General features: G+C 42.7%; 1 protein-coding gene across 6 annotated transcripts in view; it reads left to right on the top strand.

Moving 5' to 3' along the window:
* Positions 1-6,067: 6,067 nt before the first annotated feature.
* Positions 6,068-12,000, top strand: part of MICU3 (mitochondrial calcium uptake family member 3) — a 56,675-nt gene continuing 50,742 nt past the window's right edge. For 4 of the 6 annotated variants that reach the window (XM_064511109.1, XM_064511108.1, XM_064511106.1 and 1 more), the window contains exon 1: positions 6,069-6,425. In XM_064511109.1, coding sequence (XP_064367179.1) covers positions 6,141-6,425 — 285 coding nt within the window. In that variant the 5' untranslated portion in view covers positions 6,069-6,140. Of the gene's footprint in view, positions 6,426-12,000 lie in introns of all 6 variants that reach the window. The other 2 variants (XM_064511111.1, XM_064511110.1) reach the window with 1 other exon arrangement.

Raw genomic sequence — 12,000 nt, 5'->3', positions numbered from 1 at the left:
AAGTCTGGGGGCAAGTATATTACCAATAATATTATCCATTGAAAGTACTCTGCTGCCTTCCTACAGTGTTTTGGATCAATTTAGGACTTCACTATCCTGTTCCAGCTGAGCAGATGCATTTTTTCAGCCTAAGGGTAGAACTGCTCAGGGATGCAAATTTGTTCCTGGAACGAATGTTCGTTATTAACAATGATAAAACAATGGTATATTAAAACTAAGATCTCGACTTTTGCCTTCTTTCCTTGTTTTGGAACATAATGAACTTTGGGGACCCATCTTAGCGTTCAAGAAATGCAATGCATTTCCTCACTAGTGTTAAAACAAGGTATTATGCTATAAAACTCCAAGATCTCTCATAGTTAATTCTTTCAAAAGTTTGAGAGAATCGCCTGGCGGTTTAAGGTTTCATTTAAACAAAAAAGTTGTAGAGAATCATGAAAGATTAGTTCTTCAGTCTTGCTCCATGGTCTTTTCAGTCACAGTCTAAATCTGGGAGATCAAATGGATTTGACTGCTTAGCTTTATTTGCTGTGGAGAGTATAGGGCTAATTAATTGGCAGGTGCTTTAAAGCAGGTAATGCTACACCTTTTCATCATTGCAGTCCTAAGTACTGCCCCTGTGTGCACCTGAATTATAAAAAGGCTGCTTTAAAGCAAGTGATTTACTGTGGAGGGATTTAAAACAGAAAAAACTAATGCTAAATACAATGATCAGATAAATCACCTCAGAAGAGAGCGCAGGCAGACCTGCTCTGAAGGCAGTTACAGATAGATGTTATATTATTTTACCTTTCAGATAACAGGAGCCTGTCATGTGGTGGGACCCAAAAATCCACTATAATTGAGATTTCAAAGCACATCTGTGTAAACATTATCACATCAGTGTAAAACATCAACCAATGAGCTTTCTCTTTGAACCAAATCTACTTAATTGCAGTGCTAAATCAAAGAAATAGATCAAAGTTGAATAAACTATACGGCACCGATCTCTCAAGTAGCCTGTATGCTGATTACTCACATACACCTAAAACGTTTGAAACACGCATCAAGGATTTTTATTGACATGAATGGCAGGTCAAGATCAAACCGTAATGAGTCCATCCCAGCTGCTACACTGCGGGACGCGCACTCGGAGGGTGCAGCTGAGCGTAGCAGGTCAAGTCTTCTGAGCCAAGGGGTGCCCCGCTAGGCAGACGGTTCCCGGGCCCGGCGGTGCTCCCCGAGCCCCGTGAGCAGGGGAGGCCTCTTCTGCTTAGACAGCACCACCACTGCTTTAAGTATCCTCAGCCATCACGCACTGGAAGACCCTTATGGCTAACTAACTCTTTCCTGTTATATAATGGAGACGTTTCAAGTAGAGTGGACCACATAACGTCGATCTTTTCCGAGCGGAGTCTTTAATGTCTGGGCACTCAACTGGTTATGCTATTTTATAAAGTACCAGAAAAGAAACAAAAAGATAAGAATTTTTTTTGTTGTTTGCACTAGTCATGTGACAGGAAAAGATAACACTAAAGTTTTTTTTTTTTGCGCCTTCTGAGAATATATCATGGGAAGTTAAATAATTTTGAAGAGTGCTTTTACAACAGTACATTATTCAACTTAAAGTATACAGTACAATCTAATCGACTTTGGTATACTTCCTAGAGACAGCACTTTCAATGTCATTGAACAAATATATATGTGGTCCAGTTTTTATTTCCACAGCAAGTAGTTAGGACTTCAGTAGACAATATAATTACTGTACATTTCCTAATAATAGCATATTGTCGTAGGCAGTACCTCGTGGCTACCAAGGGAATGAAGAAAGCAATCAACTGAAAACTTTGATACATATGCTATATATATCAAACCAAACTATTTTCTATATATGTGTATATAATACATATGCTATATATACAGCATATGTATCAAACCAAACTGTTTTTATATATATGTATGTAATATGCAGTACATGTATTATATATATTTATGTGTACATACATACAAATATATATATGTATATGACCAATGTGTGTGTGTGTGTGTACGTAAAACCAGCTTGATTAGAAAAGCATGTAAGCTGTAAAACTTTATGTCCTGCAGTTTATTGTGGCTTCATTAATTTCAGAACTCTCTTACAACAGTGCTGTGCCAGCCATAAAATTTTAATGATATAATAAAATATCAGCTAAGAGAATGAATGGGGGGGTCGTGAATATATGAGAAAGGAACAAAATCCATTGAGTGGAAGATAAAGGAGTATATGCGGCTGGAGATATCTGTATACCGTGGTCATTTCCAGATTCTTCCTATATTTGGACAAGAAAACGTGGCTGGCTGCTGTCAGCGAGACTAGCAGAACATGCAGGAGCTACAGTGGGAGTCTCAGAGCATTGCCAAGTCTGGGGAAAATAGGGTCTATCATTGTACAGGATTTACTAAGAAGAAAATACTAGAATAAACTTCAAATTTCAGTAATTCTTTACATGGAGATGTACAAATCAGGTCATAATCTGACGAGGCGCACAAACAAAACTTCTCTAGCACTAGAACAGGAAGACGCTCAGAAGATAAATGTACATATACCGGTGAGTTTGCTGGCTTTCCTTGAAACGTGGACAGCCTTTGGTTTCTGTTGGTCCCTATCACTGATCCCTCCATGCTATTCTACAACCGATAATTCTGTATAAAACCACATTTCAAATCACAAGCTCCATATATGGAAATTTATCTTCTTAGGTCATTTTTTTTAGGAGATTTTAGGAGGAAAAGCATGGACATTGTATTACAGGAAGCAGTGGGTCAAAAAAGGAGTCATGACAGAACATATCTGCACTGGCTATTAAATGCCTGGGGTCCCTGAACAGATAAGGGAAGGAATATCGAGTAGAAATAGGTCTGTGGCGCTATCACTGCACAGCATTATCTGCAGACAGCTTGGATGTCCACACTTTAAAAAGAATATTTGAACATGCTGAATGTTCAAAGGAGAGCTAGAAGAACGAATCAAGGTTTGGGAAAACAGTAGAAGAAGAGACTAAAACACTTGACCTATTGAGCCCATAAAAAACATGAAGAAGTGACTTAATCACTAATTGCAAGTGCCTATTTGGGGAGGTAATTTATTTCATTAATGGGCTGTAATTTAATAGCAAGATCAAGTGAAGATAAAATTTGATTGGAAACTATGAATATTTTTAACAGAGCAATTGGCTACTGAAGTAAGATAACTGGTAGATGTAGTATTAAGTAAAGCTTCGGCATTCGCATCAAGATTGCATTTCTCTCTAAAAGATATAACTACAACGCTTTTAAAAGCAATATATACATATATTTTCTTTGGAGCAATTTTTTTTTTTGATTTTTCATCAAAACATTTCAGCCAGACTAAAATATTTTTCTTCAAGGTAGTCGTTTTCAACAAAAAATGTTAAAGTTTCTGGAATTCTTGTGAAAATTTTTGTTTTGTCAAATTGTCAACTTAGACAATACCAGCCCAAAGCTGAGCCTTCTTCTATGATAGCTTGAGGCAGCAGTAGCCCCACTCTGTTCAAATACATGAAAGAAGAGAAAAGTCTGTGAAACTTAATCCCACAGCCCCACAGTCATAATTGGCAGACAAACTTGGATAATAAATAATGTGCCTACGTATCAACAGAGATCTTTAAAACACTGTCCATTAATGTGTATGCATCTCTTACTGTATTTGGTGATAATTGTTATAATTATTTTCTGCTTTACTAAAAAAGATCCAGTAATACACGATTTATCTGCTAAGCATACACTAGGAGAAGAAGTTCAGGCAGCCCAGAAGATTGGTAAAATACAGAGAAAAAGGGACAACTGAGGTGTGAGGAACCAGAGAAAGGAGAATATCAACAAGGACACGTGGAATTTAATATGGGATAGATACAGAATTAATGTTAACCTGGATCAAAACCAAATGTTTCACTTCAGACTAACAGCCAACACGGAAATAGTTTGATCTCGGAATATCAGATTGGGGGAAAGGGCGATGGAGGGATTCTAAGAGAGAATATTGGAATTAAATGTTTTTACATTAAAAGGATTCAGAACTTCTCTTTCTGAACTGATATAGTTACACATACGCATGCATGTACACATATATATATATATGTGTGTAAGGATCTATACACACATAGTACAAAAACTCGGGAGGGAAAAATGCTGAAAAATTTCCAACAGAAAGGAAGCTCTATTTTTCAGGCATCTTCATTATTTATCTGTTTTATTTCTTTAACTGAAGACATAAATTCACTTTTTTTTAAGATTCATGGTTTTCATGTCCTTGTTGCTGTGAATACACGAGGAACTCCTGTGTAAGTGGCATGGGACAGAGAAGCTGGACAGTGAGGACTCACATCCAGTTACACACATTAAGGGTGGACCTTTTCCATATATATAGACATGTACTAGAATGTCTCATTTGATAGCTTTTATATTAGTTTACTGAGTCACTGAAGAAAATGCACCTTGATTTATTTGAATTAGATGGTCTCTGAATCTGCACACATAAACTGTGCAGCCAGCCTACAATCTTTGACCTACTGCATGAATAAACCGCACTTGTGTTCCTACCAAACACCTCACCAGGGAAGACATAAGTAGTTACAGATGTGTGTTGGGTTTTTTGAAGTGAACGAAAGATTAGCCTAAAGGTGTTATTGAAAAGTCATTAAACTACGGGTAAAGATGCCAATTTCAGGGCAACAATGTGAACAGGGAGATAACTCATGGTTTGTGTCTACAGTTTAAGTGACTGATGAGTCATTCAGCAAACAGACTAACTTCGGGACACTACATTGCCCTACAGGTTTTTTTTTTTTAATTAAATGGAAAAACTAGGCTATTTAGGAAAGGTACTCTGTTGGTGAACCATGTCTCTGGATCAGGCAGGTAGATCGGAAAAGATCCAAGAGCCACACTCAACAAAAGTTTCCAAATTGAATGTTCAGACCTCTAAACCCTTATTTATGTAACTACAGAAAAAAGCTCGAGTTTTGGTCATGCTGAGTATTCAAAACCACATTGTCTTGACACCTAAATATTGTTCTTCAGTGCTGTATCATTTAGTCCAGAGACATAGTTCAGATTAGGTGGCAAGCCTTTCACTTCATGAGCGTACCTATATTATAAACAATGCAGTTGACATTAAAAACTAACAAAAAATAATTTTATTAGATTTTATTGCATGGGAAGGATGAAGTCAAAGGAATTACTCGAAGGATCAATTGGCTTATAGCATCCTAAAATACTGAAAGAAACAGTAATTCTGTCACTCCAGATAGCTGAGTTCACCAAACAGCCTTTCCAGACACCTACGCGAGGCACCTCAGCCACGGGCCCGCTTACAGTTGCATGAACTACCGTTCTCCCTTAGCACAGTACAGTAGCCACTGAAATGTTTCCGAGAAATGGGAAAGGCATGAGAGTGTCTGAACTGATTAAAATGGCTTTTCCTTTACGTATTTTCTGAAATATGTGGACGGGATCACATAAGCTTTTAACAGATTGACATTCGGTCCACAGTGACACATCAGGGTCATCGGTGATTCAGGAGAAAAGGCAGAACTGGCTGAAACGAGGGAAGGACACACGTACAACGGTTAAAGGCTGAGGCGCTGGGCGTTGCAAAAAGGTGCCATGAAGTGTGCTGTGACCTGAGACGGCTGCAGAGAACTTGTGCAATTCCCAGGCGCGGCGGCGCGCAGTAACGCAGCGGTGCCCTGGAAAGCGCTCCGTCCTGCGCGGCCTCCGACCAGGCCCGCTGCCCATCGGCGCCCGCGGCGACCAAGGCCCGCGCTCACCCCCACCGGCTGCTCCTGAGCTAGCACTGCGTGTGCCGGGGGGCTTCACCAAAGCCACCGCTATTTACCAGCGGGGCATTTACGAAGCGCCTGTGGCTTCCTCGCAGGGCCCGCGGGAAGGTCCCGAAACACAGGCTTACGAAAGGGCAGACGGAGGAGGAGGAGGGGGAGAGGCCGGGGGAGCGGCGGCGGCGGGGCCCGGGCGGGGCGAGGCGCCGGGGTGGGGGCCGGGGCCGGTGGCCGCCGCTCGCCCGCCCCCGCCCGCCTCTCGCGAGGTTTCCGGCGGCCCCCGGGGGCGCCGTGCGCTGTCACCGGGGCGGAGCGGCGGCCATGGCCGCGCTGCGCGCCCTGCTGCGGTGGCGCCGCCGCCTGGGCCCCGCCGCGCGCCCCGCGCACCCGGCGCGGCGGCTGTGGGGCGGCGGCGAGGCGGCGGCGCCGCGGCGGGGGCGGCGGGAGCTGGGCTGCGCGGCGGCCGCCGCCGCGGCGCTCGCCGCCTACGCGGGCTGCCGGCTCTGGGAGCAGCGGCGGCGGCGGGAGCCCCCCCGGGAGCAGGCCGAGCCGGGCCGCGCCCGGGCGCTGCTCCCCATCCCCGTGGCGGCCGCTGCCAAGGAGCCGGTAGGCTGGGGCTGGGGCCGGGGCCGGGGCCGGGCTGCGGCGCGGCGGCGGCCGAGACCCCCGCGCGCCCGGGGCGGCGGGGCGCGGAGGCCGCCGCCGGCGGAGGGGCCGGGGAGGCCCGGGGCGGCGGCGCGGGGCGCCTGGCGGCGGGGGAGGCGCCGCACGGCCCCTGCGCTTGCACCCGGCGGAGCCGCCGCCCGCCGGGTCTCTTTATTATCAGCGCGCAGGCGGAGCCGCTGCTGGTAGTGCCAAGCTTGTCTTGCAGATCGTTGCATTTCAAGCAATTTTCTGTCAGAATTTTCCCCGTGGAGCGTGGCAGGGCTGCGCAGAGCTTCGTCAGAGCTGGTGGTGCCACGCCTGGTACCCGTGAGTCGCGCTTGCCGTGGGCCGATTCCCCGGTACCCGAGTTACCTAAGCACGTGTGATGCCAAACGGTTGACGCGTCAGCTCTGGGAATGAGATATCCTGCGATACGGGAGAAACTCCTGCACGGTGCCACGTTTAGCATACGAAAATTATGTTTTGTTTTTCATAAGAGCATTTGCCTATTTGAAAATATGCTTGGAGCCTTGATTAGGCCGTTTGTCAATACAATGCCTTTTAAGACTGAAGGTCAGCAGTGCAAATGGTCTGCTTTCTGTAGATCAAGGTTATGTTACAGAACGTGCAGGAATAGGAGGTACATTTCAGCGGGGTGGGGGGGGGTCCTTAGGGTTAAATATGACTGCTGATAGCTCTGATGCCCCAAGTCATTAGCCAGAAGGCGGATTCTGTAGGCAGCATCATTTGTGAAGGGAAGCTGAGCCAGATATTTTTGACTACTCCTGCACTTGTCTTGAGCACGTTATTAGGGTGCAGAGGACCTAAGACAACCTATTTCAGCCTCTCACACTGCTTTGGCTGGGCAGAAAAACGCCTTGTTCTAGTTACCCTTTTGGTCTTTTAAAGCTGCTTTTGAGGGAAAAGATGGCTGCTGCGCCTCTGAAATGTCAGTAAATTCAGTGCAGTGTGTAATTGTGTATTTCTGCACACACAACTAGAAAAACATTGAGGCTGCAAATTAAGGTGTCAGAATGAAGGTAATGTTTGAAACCCTTAGGACTATACAGCATGTGTACATGCAGAACAAGGAGGCTATAGGAAATAAAAAAATACATCAAGCTGATTGGACAGCGTCTCATGAGCAAGCAGTTCTTCAGTATCCTGTTATTCCATATGGTTAAAAACAGTCTTCTGCGTTAAAAATGTTATGTTATTAATATCCCACTCTCAACAGAGATTTTTTTTCTTTTTTGTGCTGCTTGTTACTGTAGCATTTGAAAAATATTAATATGCTTTTTTTCTATGCTCCTGTGTGGAAAGAGGCTGTAATTAACTCAGTTTTCAGTATGGATAACAAAAAAAATTGAAAGATGAAGTTCAAATGTGTACACTCTGTTTGTGTGGCCAAACTAAGATGCATAGAGACTGACATCTCAGAATAGTTAGCTTTACGTTGCAACTCTTGCTTGTGAACTGATGGTGTCATTGAATGCAAACAGCAGATCTGAGTGCTCACCATTCCTGAAAAGATATCCTTACAAGTCAGGCACCCAAAAATGAAGATCAAATAGCTGTGGAATTTTCGGTTTGAATTAGTGGATTCCTGTACTTTTTTTACTGTTGACTACAGTGCTTCTGAAGGACTTGTGTGGCAGTAGAGAGAGACTACGGGTTGAGTACAGGTAGAGAAAGAGTATGGGATCCAGGTGGTAAACCACCAAGAGGAAGTTCCTTAGGTCATGAGCTCCATCTGTGACCAGTACACCACTTAGGATTTCCTTCTAGACATACGGTGATTTGTAGGCTTCTTTTGGGAACCGTTAGTTGAAATGATTTGCCCAGTGGACTCTGTGATGGAGGCAGGGGTGTAGCCCCTTTCCCATTCTCTGTGCGTTCTTCAACTGTAGCAGTAGATTGAGGGACAGTTCATATAGACACTCCCTCTCTCATTACAGGTTTCTAAATACAGCCCCAGAGGAGTCATCTGGGGAAAAAAAAATTGCAGATTTCATGTGCAAGTTGCCTAGAATGCACAGGAAATATTGTGTAATTGTGTGATACTGTAATGTCCTTTACCAGAAGGCTGAATTTATGTTGCCCAAGGGATTATAACTTTTATTAATTCCTAATTTTAAGTGCTAAGCTTAGCAATTTTAATAGTGTTTAATAGTTAAAAGAATGTAATAACTTCTAAAGTAGGAAGTTCTATCCTGAGAAGTCATGTAAGTGTCAGCAATATTAGGATCCACCTCAGAGTACGTGCGTGTGGAATAATTGCTGGAGAATGAAAACCTGCTGTTTCTGTATAGATGAGTTTGATGGAAATGAGATGCATGTTCTGCCAAGAGGTTTTCACATTTATATCATGTACTGATCAACAAAGATGAGGCTCAGGTATCTTGGGATCTTCTCCAGCTTTTGCAAGGTCAAGGAGAAGTCAAAGACTTCTTTTTTATTCCTGATCCACAAAGTCTGACACTATCTTCTGAGTCTTTCCAAGTTTTTCTTTCCTCTTCTCCTATTTCCCTAGTTCCCTATTTTATTTCCAGGCTCAAGCTGCTTCCGCTTCCTCCAAGGCAAATCATCCAAACAATTTTTTTTCTTCCTTCCAGCCAATCCAGACTTTTCTGCCTTGCCCTAGTATTTGCATGCTTCTTCCTAATCTTCTGTCCGGCAGACTGCTTTTCCCAGGGTTACTTGGATCCTTGGGAGCAAGAGGCAGATGGTGTCTCTGCTCTCGGTCCTGGTGTCTTGTGCTGTAGATTCTATAGCAGCTGGTAGAAGCAATTACACTGAATGTTTTTTTGCCTCATCCCTGGGGCTCTGACCTGGGATGACCATATAGCAGATGGAAATTTTTGAGGACTTAGCTGATAATTTTTTTTTTAATCTAATTTATGTTTTGATTTTCCAAGAATGACTGCCTTCTTGCGGGTGTCTTACTTCCAGATAGTGTTCATATGGCCTGTGAAGGTATTCAGGAGTCATACTGGGCCCAGGTAGTATCTCTACAGGTCACTTTTCTGCAGATTCTATCGCCAAATCCAAGTAATGCTTGTCAGTAGTGGTGGAATATTTAAAAATAAAAGGATTTAATATTTACCTTGATAACAAGGATTTTATATTTACCTCGATAATTGGTTGCTTGCCTCTACTGCTGGCATCTAATATTTTACTGGTGCCTTAGTATTTTGGGTAATAAACCAATAAACTTTAAAAGGGTTTCTAGATTCCAGGCCTAAAGCTGAAGATTACACAGGTGTTGATGGGACACTTTCACATTCCTGGCTAGTTCGGAGGTGAGGTATCTAATTTCAAAATAATGAAGAAAACTGTTTGAGTCTCCTAGAGCAAAGGAGTGTCAGAATGGTGTAGAGATCTTTCTTCCTGTTTTATGAAATTCATACCATATGAAACTTGATGAGCAGCATAACTGTAAATTTATGTACAAGTGAACAAGAAGCTACTCTGCTAGAAGGCAAGTAAGCTCTGATATATGTCATCAATACGGGGTTAGTGACCTAGCAAACTTTTTGAGCAAGCAAATCTCATGTGGTCAGTGCAAAAAGTACTTGCCTGACCAAATATTTCATCACTGGAGGTAGGGGTAAGATCTACTACAGAAGCAGCATGAACCTAGGCTCCCTACAAGATTCCCTCTTCCCATATGCTTTTCTGTGAATACTTCCAGTTCTGAGGACCAGGGGGTTGTATGTGATTACATGGAACAAAATCTTGGCCACTATAATAACGCAACCGTTTTGATGTTGCATTTGTCACCAATACCCACAAAGCCTTTAATTCCCAGTTTGCTTTCACATATCCGTTCGACACCAAAGTCAAATTCTGCCCTCAGACCTGCAGGTTTTGTGTGTGAAGGTTTTGGCGTTGACTGGGTGAGGTCTGCTGACAGACAACAACTTTTAAGTCTAGGCGATGCTAATGCAGAACGGGAAACTCTTAGAGCTGTTATTTGGATGTGGAGTAGATCCTCTGTACTGGCAACTGAGAACAATATTGACCCAAGAAGGGCCCTGATCCTGAAGGTTTTGGACAACATACTACTTATGAAGTGTTTACTTTGCCAGAACAGCTCTTTTTGTCGTGTTTGTAGCAACGTAGCAATGTTAGAAGACCATGCAGTATCAGTAATGCTGTATCATAATTCCTCAAGAGAATCAGTATTTGTCCTTAGTTCCTTATTTTCACGTTCCTTACTTCCGAGCTTCCATTGCCATCTCTTACAGTTTATGGAGTTTCTCTTAAAAATACATTAATGACATATTTAGTGCTCCAAAGAGATCTGTTCTAGAATCATATTCTCATTGTGAAATGTTAGTGAACTCCATGTCCCTGTTTCCAGTTCTTTTTACTGAATATCCTTGGGGAATAGCTTCCTTCAGAGGTGATTTAGGAATTAAAAGGAGAAGGGGAGAAGAGAGGAGGAGACATGGAGTAATTACTTTATCAAGTTTCTTGAAGGCATGTTCATTTCCAGAAGGAAGCCGCATACTTTAGATGTTTCTAGAGTTTTATTCTAGGATCTCAGCAGTACTGTCAAATTGTCTCTTTGTGAAAATACTCAAAAGGTCAAGTTTATTTGTAGCTGCACATTTCTAAGTGAATTCCATCATATATTTCCAGCTCTGTGAAATGAAGAATAAGATGTTAACTCCAAAAAGTAAGGCGAACTCCCCTAGGGAGTAAGCTCTTCTTCCTACTTAAAGAGGATGCTGTGTGAAAGGATTATTTGTACAAAGATCATTCATAGCTAACCTTTTTTCTTAAGTAGTATTATGCCTTTCATGTAACAACAGGTCAATTGCCAAATGTAGGAAAGTGGTTAGCTCATTGGCTGATAATATCTAAAAGTCCTCACTGTCATCATCCTGGGAAGGATGCTACTTGCCACCCAGCTGTAGTGACAGCCAGGGTGATATGCAGCTGAAGGGAAAGGAATATTTGCCTCCCAGCAGTAATTCTGTGTTCTTCAAGATATTAGAGGATGATGATACATGTTTGTGACTGACAGATCCAGCTACTCATGTATTTTAGCCTTGCCCACAGTGAAGCATATGGACAGTCTATAGCAGGGTATGCGTACCAATTGAAGCTTCTTGAAGAACTGCTAGAGGTTAAGTAACTTCCATGTGAAACCAGTGTAAGAAAGACTGTTGGAGAATATTGTCGCATAATATTTATTTTGGAGGATTTCTGGAATAGCTGTGATGGTAGGTAAACATTTTTACCCCAAGGATTTCCAGTAAAGGAATTGTATTTGAGCACGACCCTTTTTACAGTACTTTAAATACCTTCTGGCCTCCTATACTTGTAAATATTTTAATATAATAATGTCCTTATCTCAGTGAAGAGAGATCAACTAACAGAATTGTTGGCTGTGCTACATCTGAGTAGTCTGCTAGAAATATAACTTCGCTAAGCATCAAAACAGTTTTGTCTACTTTGGGATTTTCCCACACTGGGAACTTGACGTTTAACCTTTTGGCCACCCAGCATGAAAACAAAATTGTGC

The sequence above is a fragment of the Dromaius novaehollandiae genome, chromosome 4 (genome assembly GCF_036370855.1).
Source record: "Dromaius novaehollandiae isolate bDroNov1 chromosome 4, bDroNov1.hap1, whole genome shotgun sequence".
Taxonomy (NCBI): Eukaryota; Metazoa; Chordata; class Aves; order Casuariiformes; family Dromaiidae; genus Dromaius; species Dromaius novaehollandiae.
The sequence above is the reverse complement of the archived record's forward strand: the minus strand, read 5'-3'. Positions and strand labels throughout refer to the sequence as shown.